At 43.0% G+C, this 25,690-nt stretch overlaps 1 protein-coding gene across 1 annotated transcript in view; it reads right to left on the minus strand.

Moving 5' to 3' along the window:
- The window catches only part of SHTN1 (shootin 1), a 69,880-nt gene that overhangs the window by 32,118 nt on the left and 12,072 nt on the right, over positions 1–25,690 (minus strand). Inside the window, exons 3-8 of the mRNA XM_035137737.2 lie at positions 22,836–22,896; positions 14,297–14,391; positions 6,777–6,945; positions 5,733–5,830; positions 4,411–4,492; positions 2,828–2,922 (exon numbers count right to left, since the gene is read on the minus strand). Of these exons, the coding sequence (XP_034993628.1) occupies positions 2,828–2,922; positions 4,411–4,492; positions 5,733–5,830; positions 6,777–6,945; positions 14,297–14,391; positions 22,836–22,896 (600 nt within the window). The remainder of the gene's footprint in view (positions 1–2,827; positions 2,923–4,410; positions 4,493–5,732; positions 5,831–6,776; positions 6,946–14,296; positions 14,392–22,835; positions 22,897–25,690) is intronic.

A 25,690-nucleotide genomic window follows, 5' to 3' on the forward strand; every position in this document is an offset into this window, starting at 1 on the left:
CTGAAACTAGTCCATGTGGAAAATGTAGTGAAAGAAATAAACACAGAAAGAACAATGTTGAATGCCAGGTCACTAGGTCATGTGACCAAGCTGAACGGGCTTAGGGTGCAGCCTAAGTTCCTCTTTTCTGGTCCCGCCCCCAATAACACCCCTTTTTGGGAACTTACACTGGCCCTCAAGTCAGGCAGCTGTGGCTTACCTGGCTAAGCCAGAATGAGCAAGTTACACCGATGTATTTTCGGCTGAGTCACAATTGGGGACTTAATGCCATCTGAGACTAAAATCAGCTGATTGAGCAGGAGATCAACTGCATTCTAAGCTTCTCAACCCATCTTGCCATATGATTGGCCCCATAGTATGACAAATATTAGATTCCTTTACAATGGAATTCCTTGGCACTATACTCTGCAGGTGACAGGTTTCAGATTCTAAGGCTAATGTATTTGTCCCCTGACCTCACCCAATTCCTGTATATGACAACTGAAGCTATGGGGTGTTACATTAATTATAGTTATATAGCAGGTCCCCTCGCTCCCGCCCTTTGCAAACTAGGCTATACATAAGAATCTTTTCATAAGTGCAGGTTTTTCAATCCATTTAGAGACACGTCACATATTAATGGAAGAGTTATTACAAAATAACCCAAAGGCCATTAATGCATCTAAATGAGAGTTATTGTGGAGCTCGTCACTAAAAAAGCCCATTGATATCTCTGAATCAACAGCATACAATCTCATGAGAGGAGCAACATTCTTATACAAGGAGGTCATGGCTGTCGGAAATTATAAATGTTTTCCTCTACTGTTGCGGGGTGGGGAAGCAGATAACAGCATTTGACCTTTTTGTATGCAAATTTTCAATACTGGATTTTAAATACAATGTCTGCCAAGTGTTGCACAATGACAAGGGCATCCTAAGTAACCAAGATAAGTAAAGGCATTGCACTTTAAAAACAACTGTATTATGCACATATTAGATTGTGTATGGAACCTTTATTACTGACACATAGGCAGTAAAATTGAGCAAAATGATAGGCAGGTCAATGGAACTTTCCTAGCTCCCAACCCACATACACCCTCAGTGTCAGGCTGCACCAGATATCAAGGGCAGAGGAAGGTGGTGCAGTAGGGGCGGTCCGCGCCAGGTGTCGCCACTGAGGGGGGTGACAAAATGCCAGGCAGCACTCACCACAGAGCCTGCAGCGTGCTCGAGCCACGTGTCTCTCCTGGGAGTGAAAAAGTGGCTTGGGTGCGCACAGGCTCCACGCTGCCCCTAACGGTCTGCCCGCCACCTCCCCCTCAGCTCAGGCAGACTCCTTGAAGGCCCCGCCCCAGGGGCCCGATCAGTTAGCTCCGCCACTGCCAGATATCACCCACATATTCTCAAGCCCACCTCCATACCTTTATGGGACATATCTGTGTTTTAAATCTAATCTGATAGTGTCATTCAATTCAACATTAAAAAGTGGTTTTGCAACACACTTCAGTATACAAAACACTCACCCTGCCAGAATTAGTTCCTGAGCAATGCAATATGATAGAGCCACACATAACTGAATGCACCTGGTTTGGTAAGGTAGAAACTAAACCTTTCAGCAGGATAAAACAAGGACATAATTTAGTGCCTCTGAGGTGGATCAACCAGTGAGAAACCATCAAGTATGGGCTGATAAGGCTGGCTTTCAATACAGTGGTACCTCAGTCTACAAACTTAATTCGTTCTGGAAGTCTGTTCTTAAACCAAAGTGTTCTTAAACCGAGGTGCGCTTTCCCTACTGAGGCCTCCCGCCGCCGGTGCCCTTCCACTGTTCAGCTTCTGTTCGGCTTCCAAGGCAAAGTACGTTAGCCAGAACACCTACTTGCGGTTTTGCAGAGTCCGTTGCCCAAATAGTTCGTTAACAGGACTGTTCATAGACCGAGGTACCACTGTATCTACAAAAGGTCTTCTGGAATTAAGGTTCTCATTGAATGAACTTAAACTTGATAGGAATTTTTGACATGTACACATTTCTTGATTTACTGTAAGCTCTTAATTTTCCTAGGTAGCATTCTTTTGATGGACATGTACCTAATTAATATGGAAACAAACTTCCAAAGAAACATAGGAAGCTGCCTCAAACTGAGCCATGCCTCAAACTGAGACAGGCCATTGGGTTCATCTAGTTTAGTACTGTCTTCACTGACTGGCAGCACCTCCTCAGGGTTTTCACCAACCCCACATGCAGAATCAAACCTGAGACCTTCTGCATGTAAGCTATGTGCTCTACCACAGAGCTATGGCCCCTCCCTGAAACAAAAGCTGAGTGCATTTTACAGATTAGGACCCCAACCCACAACCCAGAGGGCATATAGAAATAGTATATACCACATGGAGCCCCAATTTTACAGAGAGATAAGCCACATTCAATGCTGATAAGCCACATGGCAAACTTCATACAACTGGGTAGACATACAATCTACAAACACTAGTCTTATTACAGTTGTGGCATATATATGAACCTTGACAGATTGACTGGACATACACATACAAATGGTATTAACTGATTTTGATGTTGTTTTTTTACATTAAAAAATATTCTGTAAAATATTGACTACTATTGCAAAGAACAGAAAATAATAATAAAATTTCCCCCAACTGATGGGCCATTACGTCTTGGCTTTCGCTTACTTATGAATACATCCCTCCCCACACCTTATTCTAGACTGTTTGCGTACTGCACATATTTAACGTATGTGGCATATATAACCTTCATTCCTTACTTAGGTCATTTTTAAAAATCCATGTTTCAAAAACTGATTTGATTTGTAGATTCTGTTGGCTTACATACCTCCTGTGCAAAGGATTCTGCTCTCTGCCGCAGATCTTTCTCCAATTCAAAGTTTACTTGCAGCTCTTCATATTCTTCTACTGCCAGTACAGACACTATTTAAAGCACAAAAAAGACAAAACAAATCCAAACACACCACAACACATAACAACACACAAAGATGAACAACAAATTAGGAAGCAAAATAAAAGTGACCACCAGCAGCAACCCATTGCAGTTCATATACAAAGTGCATCAAATATATAAACTTCAAAATGACATGTTGTATTATGCCATGAAACAAGATTACACAAGATTTATGGTTGCATGCAACCATAAAAGCTTTTGCTGCAATACTGCATTGGTGGATAAATAATCCCAGAACTGTAGTGCAGTGGGGTGGAAGACTGTCTTCTGTGCAAATAGCTTCACTGGGGGGAAGGAAACATGTCTTGTCTTTTTCCAAAAACAAAGATGTGTTGTCGTTATTTATTAGAAGTATTTATAATCTGCCTTTCACCCAAGGCAGATATAAACAATCTAAGCCCAATCTAAACAAAATCTAAAACAGCATTGTGGGCTGGCCTCGCTCACCTGATTGGTTGCATCACTGCTGCTTATTGGAAGGTAGATGGGGAGGGGCAAAAAGGCAGTGAGACAATAAGGAGAGGGCGTCCTAACCAGTTCCAGCTGTGGCTCACTGCAGGTCATTAGGACTGAGTTTTGCAGCTAGGCCTGATTCTTGGTTTGCAATATTCTGGCAGTGCAGATCAGGTGCAAAATTCTGGCCGTGCCCAGCAAATCTCTTTTAAATCTTCCTCACTGTCGCATCTTTCCTTATGAAATGCAAGTTGAAAATTGGTTGTCTCTTGGCAGTTTCTAATTCATATTGCAAAGGGCCTTTTCATGGTGCTTTGACTGTTTTGGCTCTGGCGAGGAAGTGCTTCCAAGCACACAGTGGATTTACTGAGTATATAGATTTTGAAATTCTATGCAATTATTCTGAAAACTGACTCTTAGAGCTGAAGTATGTTGCAAAATCAGGGCTTGTGAGCAATCATTAAGAGATTTTGAAGAGTTGATTGTTACTACTTTCAAGTCCCGGTTGAGCTGTGTGGGCAGAACAATACAAAAGAGCCTGCACAATATCTGTGCACATTCTGGGTAATTTTAGCCAGCAGGCTTGGCCCCAACTTCATGAACCAGTGTTTTACAATCAAATTGTGGGGCTGGGAGCTATGTATTGATAATGTTTAGTAATGGAGAAACCTGTTCTATAGGTAAGAACGTAAGAAGAGTCTGTTGGATCAGCCTTGCTCCCCTGATTCTGGCTTTTATTTTATTTACTTACAATAATTTATAAACTAATTACTTTTTATAAAATCCTAAGCAATGTACATAAAAAGAATATACAACAATTATAAATAATATTCAAATAAAACCAGGAAGATTTTAAAAAAGAGTACACAAAACTAGATATGTTTTCTGATTTGGGCCTTGCTGTATTCTATATAGGAGAGGAACTGCAGTAACAAGGCTCTCCAAATGGCAGTGTTGAGAAAGCAAACTGGAGGAGAAGATGACTATGAAGCAAACGTACGTACTTCGGTTACATTTTTCCAACACCTTCTGCTGCTTCTGAACTTCGGATGTCAAAACTGCATTTTCTTCCTTGACTTTATTTACCTGTGAAGTAGGGGGAGACATAGAATCATAGAACTGAAATGTTGGAAGGCACCACAGGGGTCATCTAGCTCAACCCCCTACAATACAGGAAATATTTTGCCCAACATGGAGCTTGAACCCACAACCCTGAGATTAAGAGTCTCATGCTCTACTGACTGAGCATAAAACCTAACATAGATCATCAGGAAAACAAAAACACTTAATTATTTACAGCACATGGTATGAGATTTGGCTGTAACTCAACCAATATGCTAACACTGGTATTTCATTAGGTATTGGCCTGTTCAGAGTTCTCCCATGTTCTTTTCTGCTCTTGCTGATGTGCCTGTAAGAAGTGACAAGCCTTTTTTGTCCATAATTTTTCTAGCTAACCGAGCAATCTTAAGTTACTCTGACACACTCCTTGGTTTCAAAGGAATTTACTTTTTAATATGTTTGCTCAGCATACCAACCAAAGCTGCACAGAAACAGCTAGAATACCTTAAAGTGCTTTACTGAATAATAACCACGAGCTGAGAAGTAGCAATAAGTACTTCATGCACAGCAAGGAGATTTTAAAGCCCTTGCATACAAGGATGTGGAATCTTAGCTAGCAAGATCGCTTGTGGGAGATGGAGGGGGCAGGAGTCTAATAGACACACAGCTAAGTCTCTCTCTGGCTGCAGATATGTACAGGGTAATACAATAGCATCAAACAGCAATGAGGGGGTTGCTGATCTCCACTTTGGTGAAGTTAGGAGTGCTTTTGAGTCATACTTTCTGCCTTCATCTCCTCTTACGGATTTTGGAGACCAGCTGATGGTTGTGATACAAAGCTCCAAAATCCTGACACTGGAGAAAAAGCTGGTTGGGAGAGGTTACCCCTCCCCCAAAAAACTACCTTAAAAGCCCCCATGTTCAGCCCTAGTATGGGACTGCACTGGAGTTTGGTTACTTTGTAATATCAGGGCAATCCATCTGAGTGCACAAACATTCAGATGCTGATACAAATTGTTTACCACATTCCTTTTTCTAGGATCCAACAGATAATGATTCATCGAAAGGAAAATAGATATTTGAGAGGGGAAGTGGACAATGGAAAGCCTCCCACCCTTTAAAAAAAGAGAGAGCAGTTAACAGTTCTGAGGAACCTGTGGGATTATCCAATTAACTTCACAGTGGACAGTCATAAACCAAAAACCAGGCACAAAAAGTCAACATCGCATTCACCAACTCTCTGCTTTCCTGACACAATACTTACATCCACAATTTCTTCTACTAATTTGCTCCTCAGGTTTTCCAGCTCAATGGCTAAGGCCTTCTTTTCCTCCTGAAGAGATATAATTTGATCCCGCAGATCTACATTTTCAAGAGCGGTGGTGGGAGTTCATTTTTCATTTGAGACAAAAACACACACAATTAAGCACACAAAGACAGACACCGGCAGGAAAAGCTGAAGAATCGGTCATCAATAGGTTCTTAAATTATTAAGAAGGCAGGTGCCTTACATGCAGATACCATTACAAGTTTGCCTTGTCTGGTCCTTTGTCTTACTTGGATTTTCATTGCAGAGACATCGTAGTCTGAAAAGCCAGAAATTCAGAGGCAGTAATGCTTCTGAATACCAGTTGCTGGGAACCACAGGAGGGGCGAGGGCTCTTGTGCCCGGATCCTGCTTGCAGGGTTCCCACAGGCATCTGGCTGGCCTCTGTGAGAACAGGATGCTAAACTAATTGGCCATTGGCCTGATGCAGCAGGCTCTCAACTGTTTTGAGTTCAGTTCTGCAGTGCACAATGCATCTCTCAGCCTGCCTTAGAAACCAGGCATCCCTTAGAAAGGGTTGCAGTTCTCAATGGTATAGTCCATGCTTTGAATGCAAGAGGTCATAGGTTCAATCCCTGGCGTGTTCAGGTATGGCTGCAAAAGATTCCTGTCTGAAATCCCAAAAAGCTGCTGCCAGAGTATTATTATATATTATTATACAACCCTTCATCCAAAGATCACAGGGTGGTTTACAGTATAAAAACACAAAATACTTGCAATTAATTAATTAATTAATAATAAATGGATCAGTGGCTGACTCAGTAAAAGCCAGCTTCGGACAATAATAGCCCATTAATGATGAAAATTTCATCTCTGTGCAGGCCCTATTGGTTGGTTTCAAATCCTACTGGAAGCCCATTAGCTGCATCTAAAATCTCTTATACAACTAGACAAACATTTGCTCATTACAGTACAACTCAACTTGATTCATGCTCGCTTTTTGAAAAGGCACCCCACCCTAATTCAGAAGCAAGCACCCACCTTTTATCATCTGCTGGCAAAGCACCGAGTCACATGCCCCTGGACTACCTTCCGTATCTGTGGACGATTCTTCATCATCAATGTTTATTTCTTCAGTGATTATATCTGGCCCCAGTTTTGCCATGTACAACATGCTGATTCTTTTCAGAGTCTTGTTTTCTTTGTTCAGCTACAAAATTCAAAGCACATACTCCGTTGCTTAAAAAAAAAGCCTTTCTATTTCCTTTCTTAAATGAAATAGAACATGTCAGTCATCCCAAGGCCACCAAGCATAAATGATACGAATCTGAAACACTCGCTGAGATGGAACTGAGGAGTGTGTCAAGCAAGCGTTTCAGAAAGAAAGAAAAAAACAGCTTCTGGTGGCTGGAGTAGAGTGGAATGTTCAGACTTCAGAAGCAGAGTAAGGAGTTGTATCCAGCAGTTCCCTTTGTCCAACAGAAAGTTACTCCAAAGGAAGTGAACCTTTAGATCAGGACTGGGGAACCTGGTGCCCATCAGATGCTGTTGCACTCCAACTCCCATCAATCCCACCTATCGTGGCCATGGTCAGGAATTTGTAATTCAGCAATGTGTAGAAGGCCAAAGGTTGCCCAGCCCTGCTCTAGATGCTACCTAGCTTTTCTTAAACTCTGCAGTGGGCATTTGGGGGAATGGAAAATGTCCTCCACCCAGCAGGTAAGATCAGAGGGACAGAGGCAACATGGAACACTCCGCTCTATCCTCCACATCCATAATGCTGTTCTCTCCACCTCACAGCACCTGCCACCAGAGGCAACTGCCCCATCATATTTCATGGTAGGGCCACCCTGCCTCTGCATTGTTTTTAAGTGTGGTTGTCTAGTGAGCATCTTGATTCAAGATTAAATAGCTCACCTGACTTAAACCACAGAAAGCTGCACCAATTCTCTGAATTTCAAAGAAGAGTTTTGCAGAAATGGAGGTGGGGTGGGGGTTAGGAGAAAAAGAAAGGTTTTCATAAAGAGTCTGAAAAATCAATTTTGAAAGGAGGTCAGCAGAACAAGAGAGAGAACAGAAAGACTATGCTAGACAATCACTATGCTTATTTTAGCACTCCCCAATCCTTTCATTTCTACTGTTTTTGCCCCTGAATGTACATTTTCATTAACAGAAGGAAAGTGTTCACAGCAGCCATGATTATTCCAGATCAGCAATAGAAGAGGTTTTATAAATACGGAGTCAAGTTCCAATGTCTAATAAAACCAAAAGAGCAGAAATTGACAAGGTTATCCTACTCATTTGCACATTGGGAGCCCTTATAATATGCCATGCTTTTGTCATATTCTGAAATATGCACTGCACTAAAACACTACATACTAGCATGGCCAAGCCTTACAAATGAGGACATTGTTCACTTAGGGGAAACCCTGAAAACACCTGCTAAAATCATAGCAGGCAGTCTCCATGATCTATGCAAGATAGAGACAAGTATCATAATCCTGCAACTTGGTGTGGAGGGGGCTCAGTGGCTTGCATAGCTTTCACCCCCCCTAAATTATTTTGTATTACAAGATGTACAAGAGGCTGCCATAGACCTAATAATTCAGAAAGCATGCATACTAAAAAATAATTGCAGGTGCAGAGAATAGGCTGATAGACAGGTCCCTACCAATCCACTCCTGAAAAATCTGAAAAGTTTCAATGCATTCCTGAATACATAGCAACTACCCTGCTCCTAGCTGTACCCCATGTGATACTGGAAACCCTTGAATTGTGAAATGTAGGCACAATTTCTGCCACAAACATGGACAGTGTTATAGCAGCAAGCATGGCCTTGCCCAAATTGATTGGTAAACTCTCCCAAACTTGCATGATCTCTGTTTTGATTTCTTGGACAGATCCTCACATAATAGTGATTGATTGCTTAGGGTGGGGGAGACTGGCAGCCTCCGGTTTATTGAAACACAGTATATAGCTGGATCTGGTTTTGCAGCTAGGGATGGGTGAATCAGTTTCATGCAGATTGGAAGATGAGGGGAGACAAGGATTAGAGTGGCGGCAAATAGAGAAAGGGGCTGCAGAAAGAGAGAAAAAGAAGTGACAGAAAACAAAAATGTTGGTGCTGACATTTAAAGCCCTAAACAGACTCAGTCTTGTATACCTGAAGGAGCGCCTCCACCCCCATCGTTAAGCCAAGACACTGAGGTCCAGCTCTGAGGGCCTTCTGGCGGTTCCCTCATTGTGAGAAGTGGAGTTACAGGGAACCAGGCAGAGGGCTTCTTGGTTTGACATGTAATGTTTGATGTTTTATTGAGTTTTTATATTTCACTGGAAACTGCCCAGAGTGGCTGGGGCAACCCAGTCAGATAATAATAATAATAATAATAATAATAATAATAATAATAATAATAATAATAATAGGAAGAAGAAGAAGAAGAAGAGAAGAAAAGAAGAAGAAGAAGAAGAAGAAGAAGAAGAAGAAGAAGAAGAAGAAGAAGAAGAAGAAGAAGAAGAAGAGTGGCCTTGCCCACCTTTTGCTCAGTCCCTACCCATGTTTTGCTCATTGGTATATGTGGTCCCTCACTGCTGTCCCTCAAGGGAATGCAGCCCTTGTCAGGAAAAAAAAGCTTGCCTGTCTCTGTAGTATAGTGTAGAGTAGGCATCCCCAAACTGCGGCCCTCCAGATGTTTTGGCCTACAATTCTCATGATGATCCCTAGCTAACAGGACCAGTGGTCGGGGAAGATGGGAATTGTAGTCCAAAACATCTGGAGGGCCAAGGTTTGGGGATGCCTGGTGTAGAGCATACTGTATATAAAATAGATAGTTGAACAAGTGCAATTATATCCTCTATTCAAGCATAAGAAGAGTCCTTCTGGAACAGGCCAATGCCCCATCTAGTACTACATCCTGTTCTTTCTTTTTTATATAATCTATTTTTATTAATTTTCCAATTAAAACACGATTATATCACATTCATTATTTCAAATTATACAAATACATATCAATTAAACCGAATATTATGCCAAATCATATAATATTTTCTGGAGTTCCCATGCTTCAAAAATTTGGGGATTCCTCGCACCCATCTACTGCCGTCTTTTTCTAAAGTCCAAATCTTCTCTCAAAATCCAAAATAATCCCGATCATTCCCCACCAGTCACTAAAATATTTTCTTCTTTCATCCGATTTTTTCACAGCTGCTGAAATAAGTATCAAACGAGAGTTCACATATATTCTTTCTCCTGTGTGAGTTTTAATCGTCCTGCCCCCCCCCCATATATCTTCTGTCTGGAATGTCCTGTTGTGTCAGCCTTTCAACACGGAGCAGCGCCATCTTAAAAAGCTTAGATCACTTTCGCTTTCTTAAGCTTTTTATTTTTTAAACCACCGATCTTTGTAAAATTTACAGCTTTTTCAGGCAAAGAAACAGCAGTCACCTTATGTATAGACTCTTGATAAGTTTGTGGCTCTCCTTGCCCTGTAGCTGAACTTAGCTTCGGATCGCTGTTCAAATTCAAAGTGCGTCACAACCATAAATCCACCGAACGCATTCCAGGGACTCCGACCGTCCAGTTAAAGGGGGGCCTCTCTCTTCAGTAGTTTTACAACTTCAAAGGATATGCTCAGTAGAATAGTTTATAGTTCATTACTCACTCAGGTATTCTTTATCTCTCATTTGTTCCAAACAAACAAGGACGTCCCGTCCGGGAAGGTATTGAGTAACTCGTAGAGTATATGAAAAAAAAATAAAAAAGTTCGCTTCCCTTCTCGTTACGTCCCCATCAATCTTTCTTCCAGATAAAATACAGCTTTGACTTCTCACCCTCAGCAGCACAAATTCCTTGGCAGTAAACAGAGCTTCTTCCCCTCCTTCCGAAGCATGTCCATGAATACGCCTAATTATCTTCTTTAATCATGGAGATCCCACTCTGCAAGTTGGCGTCCGGGAGATCCAACATTTCATGAGTGCTCTCAGCCCAGGCCCCCCCCCCACTCCTTGAACAGTCGGAGTGGGTTTGGGGGCATCGCGGGCCCGCGGGCCCTCTCCGTAACCCCCGGAGAGGTAAGGGGGTTGCCTTTAACTCCCCTGGCAACCGCCGAATTCCTCATGAAGGTCGGAGGGATGGAACAAGGGTCAGCCATTCCTGCAGGCGGAAGCGGAACTCTCCTGTACTACATCCTGTTCTTACAGTGGCCAACCAGATGCCCATGTGAAGCCTGCAAGCAGGACCTGAGTGCAATAGCACTCTTTCCTCCTGCGGCTACAAGCAAATGGTATTCAGGAGCAAACTCCAGCAGCCTAGAACAGAGCTTTCCAAACTTTTCCTGTTGTTGACACACTTTTTAGACATACATCATTTTGTGACACAGTAATTCAGTTTTACTAGCAAACCAGAGGTTAAGCTAACCCCTTTCCAGACCTGGGAGGAGTGCAGGGAGTGTTCACGCAACACAGCTACACACTGCAGCCGACACAGAGTTTGGAAAGCTCTGGTCTAGAACACGGCCATCAGGGTCAGTAGCCACTGACAGCCTTATCCTCCATGGATTTGTCCAAACCTCTTTTAAGCCCATCAAAGCAAGGCAGCCAAGCCATACAGGCAATCAACTAAAAGAAAATCAATCTATCTTACAAAGTTATGGGCCACATGATCCATAACAGGTGGCATTCCCCATTCCTTTTGTGTTTGTTTGTTTGTTTGTTTGTTCTTTCTGTATGATAAAAAAATGGAACCACCCCCGTTGGGAGATGCACAAGGTCACAACGCAAGGGCAGCTTGCAGATCTGCCCATGGGAGATGTCCAACTTTTATTTTCAATTATATCTAGAATTACCAAGGGAACATAAGGCACTTGTGCTTTCTCATAACCTCCCCGGTCCAACATTTATAATAGCAAAAAGTCACTCAAAGGGCTCATCCAGACTTCCACTTGTCCTGCTGCTTTCCCCTCGGGAAGCTCAGTCTTTACCGCTGAAATGTCAATCTGGTTTTCTGCAGATTGACATTTGCCCTGATCCAGCACTAAAGAGCAGGGGAAAGCACAGGACAAGCAGAAAACAACCACTTGGACCCATTATTTCTAGGCACGGAAGCATGGATGAGCCCGAAGACACAAGATCTTCTTTTCCTGGTAAGGGACACCGCATAGTAAGAAGAGATCACCACTCTTGTCCTCAAGACACAAATCCTCAGCCTAGATGTTTGAAAGAGGGAGATCTTCCCAGTCACCCTGCACTGCTAGTTCCTCTAAGTGTGTTTCACTCCTAAAGATCTAGACAGAAAATATGAGAAACCCTTCCAGGGTTGGTTGAAGAGTGAGTCAGCTTTGACACAGCAAACCAAACAGGAAGGTGCTAGTTACTTAGCTGTCAGAGTGTGTCACTCCATGCAAAGAATGGAAAGAAATGATAGTTACGGTCATAAATTCATTTTCTTAGTTATTTGTTGATTGACTATATTATGAATCCTAATGTAGTATCATTATGCAAACAATTAAGTTAATATATCCAGAAAGTACATTGCTAATGCATCTAAATTAAAAAAGATTTCCTACTGGTGGGATTTCTGCTACATCTGAAGAAGTACTTTGGGAAGGAGTTTTTGCAAGGGGGGGGCAGCGTGCACAAATGCACAGACTAGCCAGCATTGCTAATGAAATTTGGCTCAAAATTGCCACAATCCATTTTCTGATTATGAAGTGGCTCAAATGTGTTATTCACAACCGTGTGTGTGTGTGTGTGTGTGTGTGTGTGTGTGTGTGTGTGTGTGTGTATCCATGAAGAGATAAAAACATTCTGTAATAATAATAATGCACTTCTGATGAGATGGAATATAGAAAATTATATACTTGGTAAATTCATCAACCTAGATGCAATCAACAGAGCAGTACAGGTCACCTTTTGCTTGCTCCACGGTTTGCTTTCATAAACAATCACCTGAAATGTAATACTCTGGCTGACTTTTCCATTTGATTCACACACTGAAATGTTCATTATTCTTTCATGTCGCAGACACTCAGGGCATTTCTAAACTTGTTTATCAGTTAACCCAGATGCATAAAATGGTATGTGGGAGGTAGTGGTGAAGGGAGGCAGAATAAACAAGTAAACATTCAATGAATTATCTTTTTTTTTTGCTTTGTTTTTTTAAAAGCTTGAAAACCCAGTCAAGCAAATCTATCTTTAGGGGACTCCACATATTAAGCAAATAAAATACTAACACACATATTGCATTGCTTGAAAGAAAGAAAGCAAAACAACCTTTATTACGTCCAAAAGTAAACAGTCAACTTCTCATCCTCTCCCCGCTTTCTGGCTCAAGCAACCAAATTCAGGGCTGCTTCATAGAGCTCTTTTTTTGTCGGAAATAACATAAAACTCAAGATTGTCACATATCATGACTGCACACACACGTATTTGACCAATGACGACTCCCCTGCATATGCAACAAAACAGAAGCATCTATAATCATAATATGACTATTTTTCATAGAAGTTGCAGGCCATATTCTACACTGGAGTGCTTTCCATGTAGGAATTTTGTCATGCAATGAATCTGAGGGCACATCCTTCAGCACTGACAAGTATGGAACTGATTGCACATATATACTGGGGTGTCAGGTTGGGCGGGGCTGGGCACACCCTTCCTAGGTGCAAGACGTACTGGCTGCATCCACACACCTGTTTATTCCATTTCCCTGACTGTTAATTTCCGAATTATATTTGAGCCTTCACACAATGTAAAAGCCACTACTGGAAAACTAATGGCATCTATTCAGTGCTTGTTTCTGTGTTACTTGGTTCCAGAAAAAAGCACACAAATCACAGAAACCCAGAAAACTGAGGGAGTCAGGTGATGAAATTTGGAGTGGTATACTGTACTGGCATACAGTTCTTTCCTGTTGGTCTCATGGGGGAATTGTGCAGGGACAGACACATGCATGTGCAGAAAGGGTAGGGGAGTAGTGACACCGAATGAAATTTAGCACAACATGGTGGTGTCTTGGTTAAAAAGCCACAGTTCCATAACGCTATAGGTACTGCAGCGTGAAAGGAAAACGCATGTCTGAATATGCCTGTGTGGACATGGCTTCTTACACCTCTTTGGGCAACTGACGTACACTGTTTTTTAAAAGAAATGGAAAGAAAATGGGACAAAAGCAGTAGCACTTTTGTCAGGGAATCTAACACAATAACTTACACATTTGAATGCACCCACAATGCATATTATCTCAGATATTAAACCTCACTCTTCGTGACCATCAGTGCCAGGTAGCAGCACAGGATCTCAACATTAGAGAGCAATCCTTTGCATATTTACTGGGAGGGGGGTCATTCTGTTCAGAGGCACTTACTCCTAAATAAGTGTGTAAAGGATTGTAGTTCCAGTCTCCTCTGCTGACCTTACAGCTTCTCAGGCCTTCCAAGTGGACTACAAAGGATCAGCATCATTGTTATGCGACTTAAGCTTGCCAGCCACAATGAATCAGTGTTTCAGAAACCCTCAGATTACCGTAGGTGTTCCACAGAGAGGAAAAATAAAATATATATTCTTACCTTAGTGGCCAGAGCTTCTGCACTTTCACGGCATGTCTTCTCAATTTCAAGGTGGCTCTGTATGCAGCTCACTTCCTCAATGACCATGTGAGAAACTAAAGCATAAGGGGGAAATATTTGATTCACGCAGTGTTTAATGAGTCAAGCCTTCCCTCACTCTGATTTTTATTTTACTCAGAACATTCATCCTATGATTATGAAAATCTAATTCAACTTCCACGTCAACTACTTTTTTAAAGCTAACACTTTATCCATATTAAGCAAAACATATATATAAAAGGAACAGATGTTCATGAATGCTTAAAAGAAGAACTAAACATTAAGGTCAAAAATGATGCATAGTATTTCCAAAGTTTTGAATACAAAGAGGAACAGGATTCCCATCTGATCCTATGCTGTTTGATCAGACTGCCTCAAAAGGAAGGCCCACTGTTTGAATGGGACTTATTACCAAGAGAGAGAGCACTGGATTGCAGTCTAAAATTCCTAACAGAACCTACTAAACATTAACTCTTCTTTCCCAGTACTTCACCTCTCCTCAAAGTACGTCCTGTATTATTTGTAGCCCTTCTACTTTACCTCTACTTCTGCATTCTTGCCTTCATCCTCCCTGCCCCAAATCACCACCCCTTCAAAACTCATGCTTTCCATTCTTATAACAATCACATTTTCTTACTTACCTCTTCCCACTTCCTATAGCTTATATTACAGCAAACACAAAAATAATTTCAGACTATTTTTATCATCCTAATTGTTGTTGTTGTTATGATTACATTTATATCCCAACTTTCCTCCAAGCACTCAAAACTGGCACACATGGTTCTCCCCCAACCCAATGTTATCATCACAACAACCCTGTGACGTTGATTAGGCAGAGAGACAGTGACGAGGCCTAAAGTTGGGATTTAAACCCGTGTCTCCCAGGTCCCTGTCCAACCACTACATCACAGTAGGAACTGGAAGGGCGGGGAAAACAATTACTTTCTATAAATAAATGTTTTTAAATACGTTTTTAGCTTTCTATATATTTTTTAAAAGCTTACTATTTCCTAAAGCCTAAACTCTCTCCCAAACAGCTTAATTACAGTCCCCAAAGCTGGCTGAAAGGTGCAACAGAGTTTTCAAGATGCAAAGATTGAGGGGGGACACTGGTGAGAGTGGACTCTCTTCCTTCATAAGAACATAACATAGGAGGCTGCCTTATACTGAGTCAGACCTTTGGCCCATCTAGCTCAGTAATGCTTACACTGAGCCTGCTGAGGTTTCATGCAGGGATCTCTCTAGGAGCGGCCAGTGGCACAGAGTAGTGGGGCTGTGTTGTTGCCCTTCTAGCATATCAACACTGCTGCTTACCAAGAGAGATGGGGGGGGGGGTTGAGGCGTGGCGGCGTGGCGGCTATGCAGCCCACCAAAACTCCTGCCACCAAGCACTGCACCACACTGAGTTCCCCACCCCTCACCCCGTCCATGAGTGGCAACGACAGTGTTGGGAAGCCAGGAAAGCAATGGAAAGAGAGCTGCTTCTGGTTCTCTTCCAGTCTTACTTGGAGATTGAAGCTCTGGCATAGAAGGTCACACATGACTATTCTTCAGAAGCACCCATATTTCTGGCCAGACTGCTGGATCTGTAACCTGACTTCCCATTACTGTCTATGATATTTTACGCATATTCGATAACATTGCTTAAGTTATTTTGAGGCATTAAATATAACCTTTCTAAGTGCCTTTAAGAATTGTTTAACTCTTCGGTGAAATTTTGTTTCTAAATTTACTGCAAGCTGCCATTAGCATTTTTTAAATGGAAAGTTGGGTATACATATTTAAACAAACAACTGCTGTCACCACCATCCAATTTACATAGCAATATTTTACATGTTTACTAAGGAGTTCCACTGGGTGGTACCGTATTTTCCCGTGTGTAAGACAATGCTTTTTGCTTTAAAAAAATTAGACAAAAATTGGGTGTCATCTTATACACAGATAGTGAATGCGGGGGGGGGATGTGCGATTAATGGCAGCAGCAAGCAGAAGATTGGGTAGGTGATTGGTGGCTGCGGCAAGGCCTGCTGGCGATTTGCTGTGGCTGCGGCAACTGGGCAGGCAAATGGCAGCTGTGGCAAGGCAGGCAGGTGACTGGCGGCTGCGGGAAGTGGGTGGGCTGTTAGTGGCGGCAAGCAGGCAGAAAATTGGCGGCTGTGGCGAGGTGTGCGATCGGCAGTGGCTGTGGCAAGCAATCGGCAGTGGCGGGAAGGCGGGTGAGCGATTGGCGATAGTGACCTCTCTCACCCCCCCCCAAAAAAAGCTAAAGAACTTAATTTCTTAATTTTGGGTTAAAAAATAGGGGTTGTTTTATACATGGGGGCATCTTATACACGGGAAAATACGGTATTTAACTTTGTTGCAAGCCGAACAGTTTATGTTTATGTACTGGAGCTTTCACCCTCTCGTCCTGCGGCATCCCCAAATCCACTTGGGAAGGTTGGGGGAACCCCACAGAACAGATTTAGGGGGCATGCACCAGGTTGAATGCAACTCATTGCGTTTAGTAGGACCTATTCCCAAGTAGGCATGCATTAGATTGCCCTTGTATATGCCCAAGGGCAGAGCTATAACCTTGGCATCTCTGCCTTGAATACAGAAGTCTCACTGTCTCATCTTCCAAACCAAATGTGAAAACTTCAGAATAAAAGCAGCCTCCAGTTGTAGGACAGTCAACCCAACTGCATACAAATGATATTGTTATGAAGTTGTGAGTATCTGTTGCTGGGAATCACAAGTCCTGCTTTCATGTCTTGCTTACGGGTTTCCCACAGCGCATCTGGTTGGCTGCTGTAAGAACAGGATGGGTCACTGGCCTGATCCTGCAGTGATCTTCTTACGTGTACTGTGTATCGTTATGGGATACTAGAGTTGAGGTGTTTTCTTCCCACTCTATTCCGCCTTGGTCAGACCACACCTGGAGTACTGTCCCCAATTCTGGGCGCCACAATTTAAGAAGCACAGTTCTATTCTTTCACACTTGAATCCAAGCCCTTTGGTGCTTTATTGGTGGTGGTGGGGAAACAGTGCTGTGAGCTGTGGCTCGAAAATGAGTAAGAGGCAATGGCTTTCTTCCTCGTTTGCTATAATTGTTATTTATGTTTCGAGTTTTGTCAGCATCTGGCACTGTACCACCAGAGAGATGAAAGAAAACAGCCTTAACTGAGGGAGATATACATAGACACACCGCAAGAGCCTAGGTGTGTTGTTATAGCTGGGCCTAGAAAACCAACGCATGGCAGTAGCTTCCCATGTAGATGAGGTAGAAACACAGAGACACCAAGGGAAATACTCAGCCCTGGGATCCAATAATCAAAAGAACACAGAAGCCCTGTACTTTAAGAGGTTTATCTTCTATTAGGTCAGCCCAGGCTACCTATTTGGCAGCGTGTGATAAGCCAAGAACAAGGGTAAGCACTGCATGCCCTGCAGACATACTGTCAGAAAATGGAATGAGTTGAGCAAAGCGTGGGGAAATGCCGCAAATAATCTCTGCCACATGCTGCAGTGGAAGGCAAGAATAATAAAACAAATGGTCATCAGCCAACCTCTCTTAGGCCACAATCCTACGCCTACTTACTTGGAAGAAAGCTCCTCTGAGTTCAGTGCAAATCACTTCTGAATAAACACATATAGGATCAGGCTGCATGGGACACTAACTTCAATGTCCTAGAAATCTAAAGATGTTGAGCCAAGAAAGCAAAGCTTGGATTTTGCCAAGAAAGCAAAGGTTGGATCCTGCTAAAGAAGGTTACCATTTTCTAAGTGTACAAAAAACAGGTTTTACATGTACAATTCAGTGTGTAAAGTGTACATTTGGAAATGTGGGGAAAATCCAACATTGTGTGAGCTGGCTTCTGCACCCCCCCCAGCTTCAGGGAGCTGCAATGGGGAGAAGAGGAAGGGGAAGTACCATTGTGCAAGCAGATGTCCATTTTGTCCATACATGGACACCACTGGATTTCACCCAGAGTGTATTATGCAGATACAGAGACCAGGTAGTTCAGGTTTGGTACCCGGATGTATGGTAGCATAGAATGCATTCCAACCTGAAGAATCACAACAAACAGAAAAAATAAGCTATTGCTAATGTGCCACTGAGTTGTGACATCTGTCTAATCCATTGTCAAGAGAAAAGAAAAGGTGATTACATGGCATTTGTCCAAAAAGCTGCTTTGTTGTTTCATAAAGTTAGCCAAGAAAGTTCGGATTCCTTTTACATTAAATGGTAGGAGTAGTGCATTTTTTTAAAAAGATTCACTTTACATTAATGGTAGGAGGTGAAAATTAACTAGATTTTTCATGTAAAATATAAAGGGGTTTTTTAAGACCTCATGGTTCATTTAAAGATTAGTTAACCTGCAATTATGATTAAATTCCAAAGGTAAAATGTATCTGAACACACACACACACACACACACACCCCTTCCTAAGACTGTCCAAAGTTCTTATTATGCTGATATTAAAATTCATAAAGCAACACTAAGTGGCCAAAAACCTCTCCAACCTCAACATTTTTTCAGGGATAATAATAATATGCAGCAAATGCAGGCCAACCAAAAACCACTTAACTAATTAGTAGTTGCAGTCGCCGAGAAAACATGAATCAACACTGTTATTACAAGTGGCACATTTGAGTGGCATCTAATTATGACTTGATGAGCGTGATACTTGCATTATCAACATTACTACCGCATCCCATCAGGGACTAAAAGCCGCTGATGGCACTGACTGCAAGAAACTCCCCCTCAATGGCACTGCAGCACCCAACAATCTCCTTGGCAGGGGTACCCTCACTAAATGACACGTTAAGCGTAATTACTGGCCGACATTGTAAATAAACAGGATTGGAAGTGAAAATTGTACCAAGTGCATAAGACACAATCTGACACATTGGAAGTGGCAGTCTTAATTGAGAGTTTCTTTGACTGCTCAAGATCATTTCAACTGCATTTCTCGGAGGACAGTGATTATAACTGTGGAGACAGACGGCATAATGGTATCAGCACTGCTGACAGAGCAGTGAATTAAATTGTATCTGCTGTTGTGTGAAAGCCTTGATGAGAAGTACAGATCCTTAGTGGTCTTATCATTATCACACAATGGTCATGTTGTCATCAACCTTTCTGGCTCCAATTGAAAAGAAATGATTGTGTGTTGAAGCTTCCCCCCCTACCACCACCTCCTATCTCTTCTGCTGAATAGAACCAATTTTCAGAGAGCTATGAAATCACGCTATAGGGCCTAAAATGCAGCTGCTTGGCATACAGACTGGGCCCCATTAAACAGGAATCACGCACAATATGTGTTTATGCCGGGAGAACAAATAGAAGCTGAGCGCAGGCCAAGTTTATTCACAGACACAAAGCCCGTGTAGCTCTTCATCAATATAATTGCCTTTTATATTGTCGTTTAAATAATGGGCTCCATTATTGCTGTAAAATCCTAATATTCCTGGCATTTTATCGCTATGTTTACAAGGTATGTCTTTTTTTTCCCCTTTCTTTTTTTTTATAAAAAGGGAGGGGGTGAAGCACATGAAAGGGAAGATAAAGGAAAACCCATGGCATTTTACAAGAGCAAATATTACTTTCAAATTTTAAGCCTTCACTCCTTGACATTTTCCGCCAGGCTCTTGAATTCCCAGTATCACTAGCACATATTAACAAGCCACAAGGTGTCTGTGTGTGCCTCCTCTATTCCTTCCACTTCTTTTTTCAGGAATTTGACTTCTTAGGCCTTTCCCCCCCTCAACATACAGCCACTCCACCAGATTATTTCAAAACACTTTAAAGTTTAGGACTATTTCACTGGAGGTTTTTCTACTGCATTTATGAACCGATGCAAACCCCAGCCGTGTAAATTTCTTTGTCATCTATGTATGAGGTGCAGGTTCTTTCTTTTAACCCTCTATTGCTAATGCCTAATACTGCAACAAAACATACTACGGTGACAGAGACCTAACATAACAGGCTGCAATACTGTTGTCATCTCCTCTCTTGAGAAGCTATTCACGGGAGGGCTTTCCACTCCCATTAGCTGTGCTTTGTTACCTCCAGACACCACATGGCATCAATAGAACCATTATCACACAAGAGGGAAAACTGGATATTTGGTGGAGGGGTGGGGGTGGGAGGTGGAGAGAGTTGTTAGCATATTTATTCCTTGCGCCAGTGGGAGACATCATCATACCCACTTTAAATTTGGTTATGTAGATGTGCTTGATCCTTCATAAAGAAGTCAGCAGCCTGAGCCTTAGACAGTAAAGCAAACAAGCCTTCTCCAATACATTGAATTTGGGTCCCCACGCCATTTCCCACCACAGAGATATTCAAAGGAAGAGTTCCACACAGCCGTCACAGCCAGTTCCAATTAGAACCCTCCATATGTGGGCAAGAATAGCAAAAGCACACATGAATAATCGTAAAATGTAAATAACAGAGGGCAAGGGCAGAAATTTCTTTTCCTTGCAATTCTTTGAACTAAAGAAGATGTTCTCTGTCTATCAGCCCCTGGCTAGCATTCTGGGTATTCAAAAAAATTAAAAAATAATAACACTTCAGCAGTTGACAAATGTTGAAAGTAAGGAGGCAAAAGCTGGCATTTAGTGTATTTGTTTCAATTAATTTTACTTATAAAAGAATAAGTCTTTTGGAGAACAAATACTCCTGCCACTTTTCAACCCAAGTAATGCTATCCAAATGGAAGTATTTAAAGGAATATTTCATTCCCCTATGATAAGAAAGAGAGAGGAAGGAAGGAAGGAAGATTGCAATAAGACAGTAAACAGAAGTGATTCTTTGACCAGAAAATGTAAATGAAACTGGTGATGCCTTCACCATATCAGAACTGAAATGTATGTTTTCTGAGGTTGCAAGCGCCTAGAAAGTATATTGGCGTTTGTTTTGGCATTACATCACAAAAACAGTGTTTATTGTTTTCAAAAGTCTGCAAAACAGGCAGAAATTCCTCATCGCTGCATCTTTGTGACAGGGAGAACTATACCACTTTAATGTCTGCCTACTTTTAACAGCATTTGAGCCCTACAATAACTTTTTTGAAAAAACAATATGCAGCTTGCTTCCTATTTATTTAGAACGAAGTAAATGATGCTTTCAAAGCTCTACAATTACCTTTAAAACTTATACGATAAAATCTTCCTCATAACTGCAGTTCCATCAACTTATGCTTCTCATGAGGCATTTAAACAGGGGAGGGGTGGCAGAGGGGGTGGCAGAATCCCTGCTAGGAAAAACTTTGTGTCTACTGTGCCAGAAAAGGTCATCCTTGTCAAGCTTTTTCTTTCGCATTTTTTGTGGGTAAAGAGCAAGGATAATTTCAAGGGACTGCCATAAAACTGCCTCTCAACCTGTCTCAGCTTTTGCTTTCATTCCTACACATTTTCATGGCGGTTCAACATCTGGAAGATTTTACCAGCTACAATTGGGAAATGGAAATCTCACAAGAGGACTATTAGGACTACCTCATGCTGTATTTTGAGGGGGGAAAGAATATGATACAAAGTGGGGAGAAAGAGACCCCCTTTCTCGAGTTCTCTGTATGTGCCAAAGGAATTGTGGGACACAAAGGGGTCTTACAATAGGCTTCAGAGAAGGCAGAAGTGGGCAAGTCTATCCCACTGCTGCTACCCCTCACTAAAACCCGGCCCAAGGCAATGAGAATATTAGCATTGCCCATTTCTGAGCATGATCTTAAAAGAAGCAGAGATGGTAACGCAAACCAAAAACAAATATCACCTCCTCCACGTTACCCGTTTCTTTGTGGGGCCAAGCCATAGGAGCCAACTCCTAGGGGCCAAGGTCACTTCAGCCCACTCAGTAAAATACTTGAGGGGCCGATCCCCATTCCCGGTTGATGGGCATTGCCACTCAAATGGTGTGCGAGCACTGTGTCATGTGATCAATTATTTGCAGCAGGGCTTACCCCACCCCCCAAAAAAGTATTTAAAGTTGGCACCCCTGGGCCAAGCATATTGCACCTAGTCAGTACCACACTACTTACTAGTTTGCCCAATCCACAAGGACTTTAACAGCAGCCTTGTTCAAAGAGTCAAATCTCCCAGTTGAGAGATCGACTGGGTATCTGATCAACTTTTTATTAGGGAACAAGTTTGGAGAATGTTAAGGAGAAAAGTTTGTGGGGATAATAAGCTGAATTCTTCAGGGGAGCAAACTCTTATCTGACAGAATGTTGTTAGTAGTATTTTTGTAAATTATTATTAATCTTCTCTCTCTTTTTAAATTTCAATTAATCTTTTTTTCTTTTTTTCCCTTTCCTTGCTAATAAAAAATATAAAATAAAATAATAATTTTTTAAAAAAACTATAAGGGTAAAACCCCAGAGTAACTGAATTACTGCACAGATTTCCAAAAGTTAGATCTGAGTCAAAACACAAAAGGTACTCAGAAATAGCTAACTGGTGTTTGCCCATTTGATCTGTTAGCACAGAACCCTTATTCCTTTGGAAAACACTACTTACTTTTCTGAATCTCTTCCAACTGCTTGACTGCTTCATCTCTCTGCTGTTTGATTTTGTCACACTGCCGGAAGATACAATGACATTTTCAGAATTTAAATAATTAAATCAATTTCCACATAATCAACAGAAAGCAAAACAATGATCAGGAATTAGGATAAAGCAGGCATCCCCAAACTTCGGCCCTCCAGATGTTTTGGACTACAATCCCCATCATCCCCGACCACTGGTCCTGTTAGCTAGGGATCATGGGAGTTGTAGGCCAAAACATCTGGAGGGCTGCAGTTTGGGGATGCCTGGGATAAAGCTACAAAAGCAGATTTTGTAACTTAAACTTAACTTAAACTTAAAACTAAATTTTAAAGAAAGGCAAATGGTAATTTGGAGCCAATTCCTGCGTTTGGTTTTTAAACTCCAGTAGAAAAAGCGTCAAGGTTCAAATGACAAGATTCATAAGCTGCACCATCAATTGTGAAGAGGACATGCAAGTTAAAATGGACAGGTTTCCTCTAAAGATGTTATTAGCAGCTCAGTCTACCTTGATATTTCCCAACTTAACGTTCCATCTTAATATTACAGCTTCAACAGCTCTTATCTTAGAGGAAATTCCTTTCCCACAGCTAGTATGAGTGGAATAAGGAAAGCCACTTGCGAATGAGCACTAAGCAGGGTTGGATCCTCCCTCCTAACAAATGTCAAGTGGAAGGATCTGATCCTGCATGGTGCTGGTCACTTCTTCTTGGGCAGCTTCCTTTATGTGCAGGGAAACCACTCATGAAGGAGGATCAGCCAGCACCATGCAGGATCGGATGCGTCTGCTTAACAGCTGTTAAGCAACAGTACCCGATCCTGCATGGTGATGTGCATCCCAACCTTTTCAAAAAGTTTTTAATGCACACCCACTCAACTGCTGTGCAGAAGAATCCAGGGTGGGAAGTGTAGTCCTGATTCAGGGCTACAAAGCACACCAAGGGGGTTCTTGCACAGCCTTTAAAAAGCATATTCTGCCTGCTCTAGGGCTTGTTTACACAATCATAGATGCTCAGATTCATCAAACTTGGATGGTTAAGGATTGCTGTTACGAGCCCTCCTTGCCCACAGAGACAAATTCTTGGGTGATTAAGTTCTCCTCCCTTTACACCCACCTTAGCATGCCATGACCCTGCTTTCATTTGAATGACATCTATTCAGTCAGTTATAAGCTATTCAAGAATGACTAATTGTCCTAGGGCAGGCATGTCAAACCTGCGGCCCTCCAGATGTTTTGGACTACAATTCCCATCTTCCCCAACCACTGGTCCTGCTACCGTGTTTCCCCTTTTTTAATACGTAGTCAAAAAGTAAGCCAGGGCAACAATTTTAAGCATTTGAGAAATATAAGACATACCCTGAAAATAAGACATACCCCCATGCCTGCCAACTGGGGGCCTGGAACCAGCTGCTGCAGCGTGGAACGCTCAGCAGCGGCAGGCAAAGCAAGGAAGCAGAGCGCGGAGATACAGATAAGCTGTGGGGAAATCAGCTGTTCCTGGTTCAGTTGTAGCGCGCACCTAGCAAAGTCAGCCCTGAGGAGGTAAAATGGCGTTTAAAAACGCCGTTTGAAGTGATTTCAGCTTGCCTCCCCACCGCCTGGAACCGGCTGCTGCAGCGCGCAGCAGCGCCGGGCGGAGCGCCCAGCAACACGGACGGAGCGCTCAGCAGCACCAGGAGGAGCGTCCCACCGTGCCAGGCGGCGGGGTGGCAGGCCTCCTTGGCATGGCGAGGAAGAGACGAGGCCGCTGGCTCGGGCGCTCCTGAGTCCTGACCCCAGCCGCTTCTACGCAGCAGCAGCAAAAGAGCCGTGCGGCCACATGGAGAGGCGAGCGCCCGAGCGGGAGACGCGCTCTCTGCAAAGCTCTGCACTCACTTCATCCGCCCGACGGGAAAGCGAAGTGGGGAAGAGAAAAAGAGAAAAAACCGAAGCGGCTCTTTTTCTCTTCCCCACTTCGCTTTCCCGTCGGGTGGATGAAGTGAGTGCAGAGCTTTGCAGAGAGCGCGTCTCCCGCTCAGGCGCTCGCCTCTCCATGTGGCCGAGCGGGAGACGCGATCTCTGCAAAGCTCTGCACTCACTTCATCCGCCCGACGGGAAAGTGAAGTGGGGAAGAGAAAAAGAGCCGCTTCGGTTTTTTCTCTTTTTCTCTTCCCCACTTCGCTTTCCCGTCGGGCGGATGAAGTGAGTGCAGAGCTTTGCAGAGATCGCGTCTCCCGCTCGGGCGTTAGCCTCTCCATGTGGCCGCATGGCTCTTTTGCTGCTGCCGCGTAGAAGCGGCTGGGGTCAGGACTCAGGAGCGCCCGAGCCAGCGGCCTCGTCTCTTCCTCGCCATGCCAAGGAGGCCTGCCACCCCGCCGCCTGGCACGGTGGGACGCTCCTCCTGGTGCTGCTGAGCGCTCTGTCCGTGTTGCTGGGCGCTCCCCCCGGGCGCTGCTGGGCGCTCCGCGCTGCAGCAGCCGGTTCTGGGCGACAGGCTAAAATCACTTCAAACGGCATTTTTAAATGCCATTTTCCCTTCTCAGGGCTAACTTCGCTAGGCGCGCGCTACACCTGAACCAGGAACAGCTGATTTCAGCGCTACAGCTGATCTGTATCTGCATGTGCCAGAAAGTGTCATGTGTGATTGCACAGAGCACCAAGCCTTAAGACATCCCCTGAAAATAAGACACCGTGGTTTTTTTTGAGGAAAAAAAGTTATAAGACGGTGTCTTAAAAAGGGGGAAACACGGTAGCTAGGGATCATGGGAGTTGTAGGCCAAAACATCTGGAGGGCCGCAGGTTTGACATGCCTGTCCTAGGGTATCTCACCTTTTCTTCCAAAGTTCAA

Source organism: Zootoca vivipara, chromosome 5 (genome assembly GCF_963506605.1).
Source record: "Zootoca vivipara chromosome 5, rZooViv1.1, whole genome shotgun sequence".
NCBI classification, from domain to species: Eukaryota; Metazoa; Chordata; class Lepidosauria; order Squamata; family Lacertidae; genus Zootoca; species Zootoca vivipara.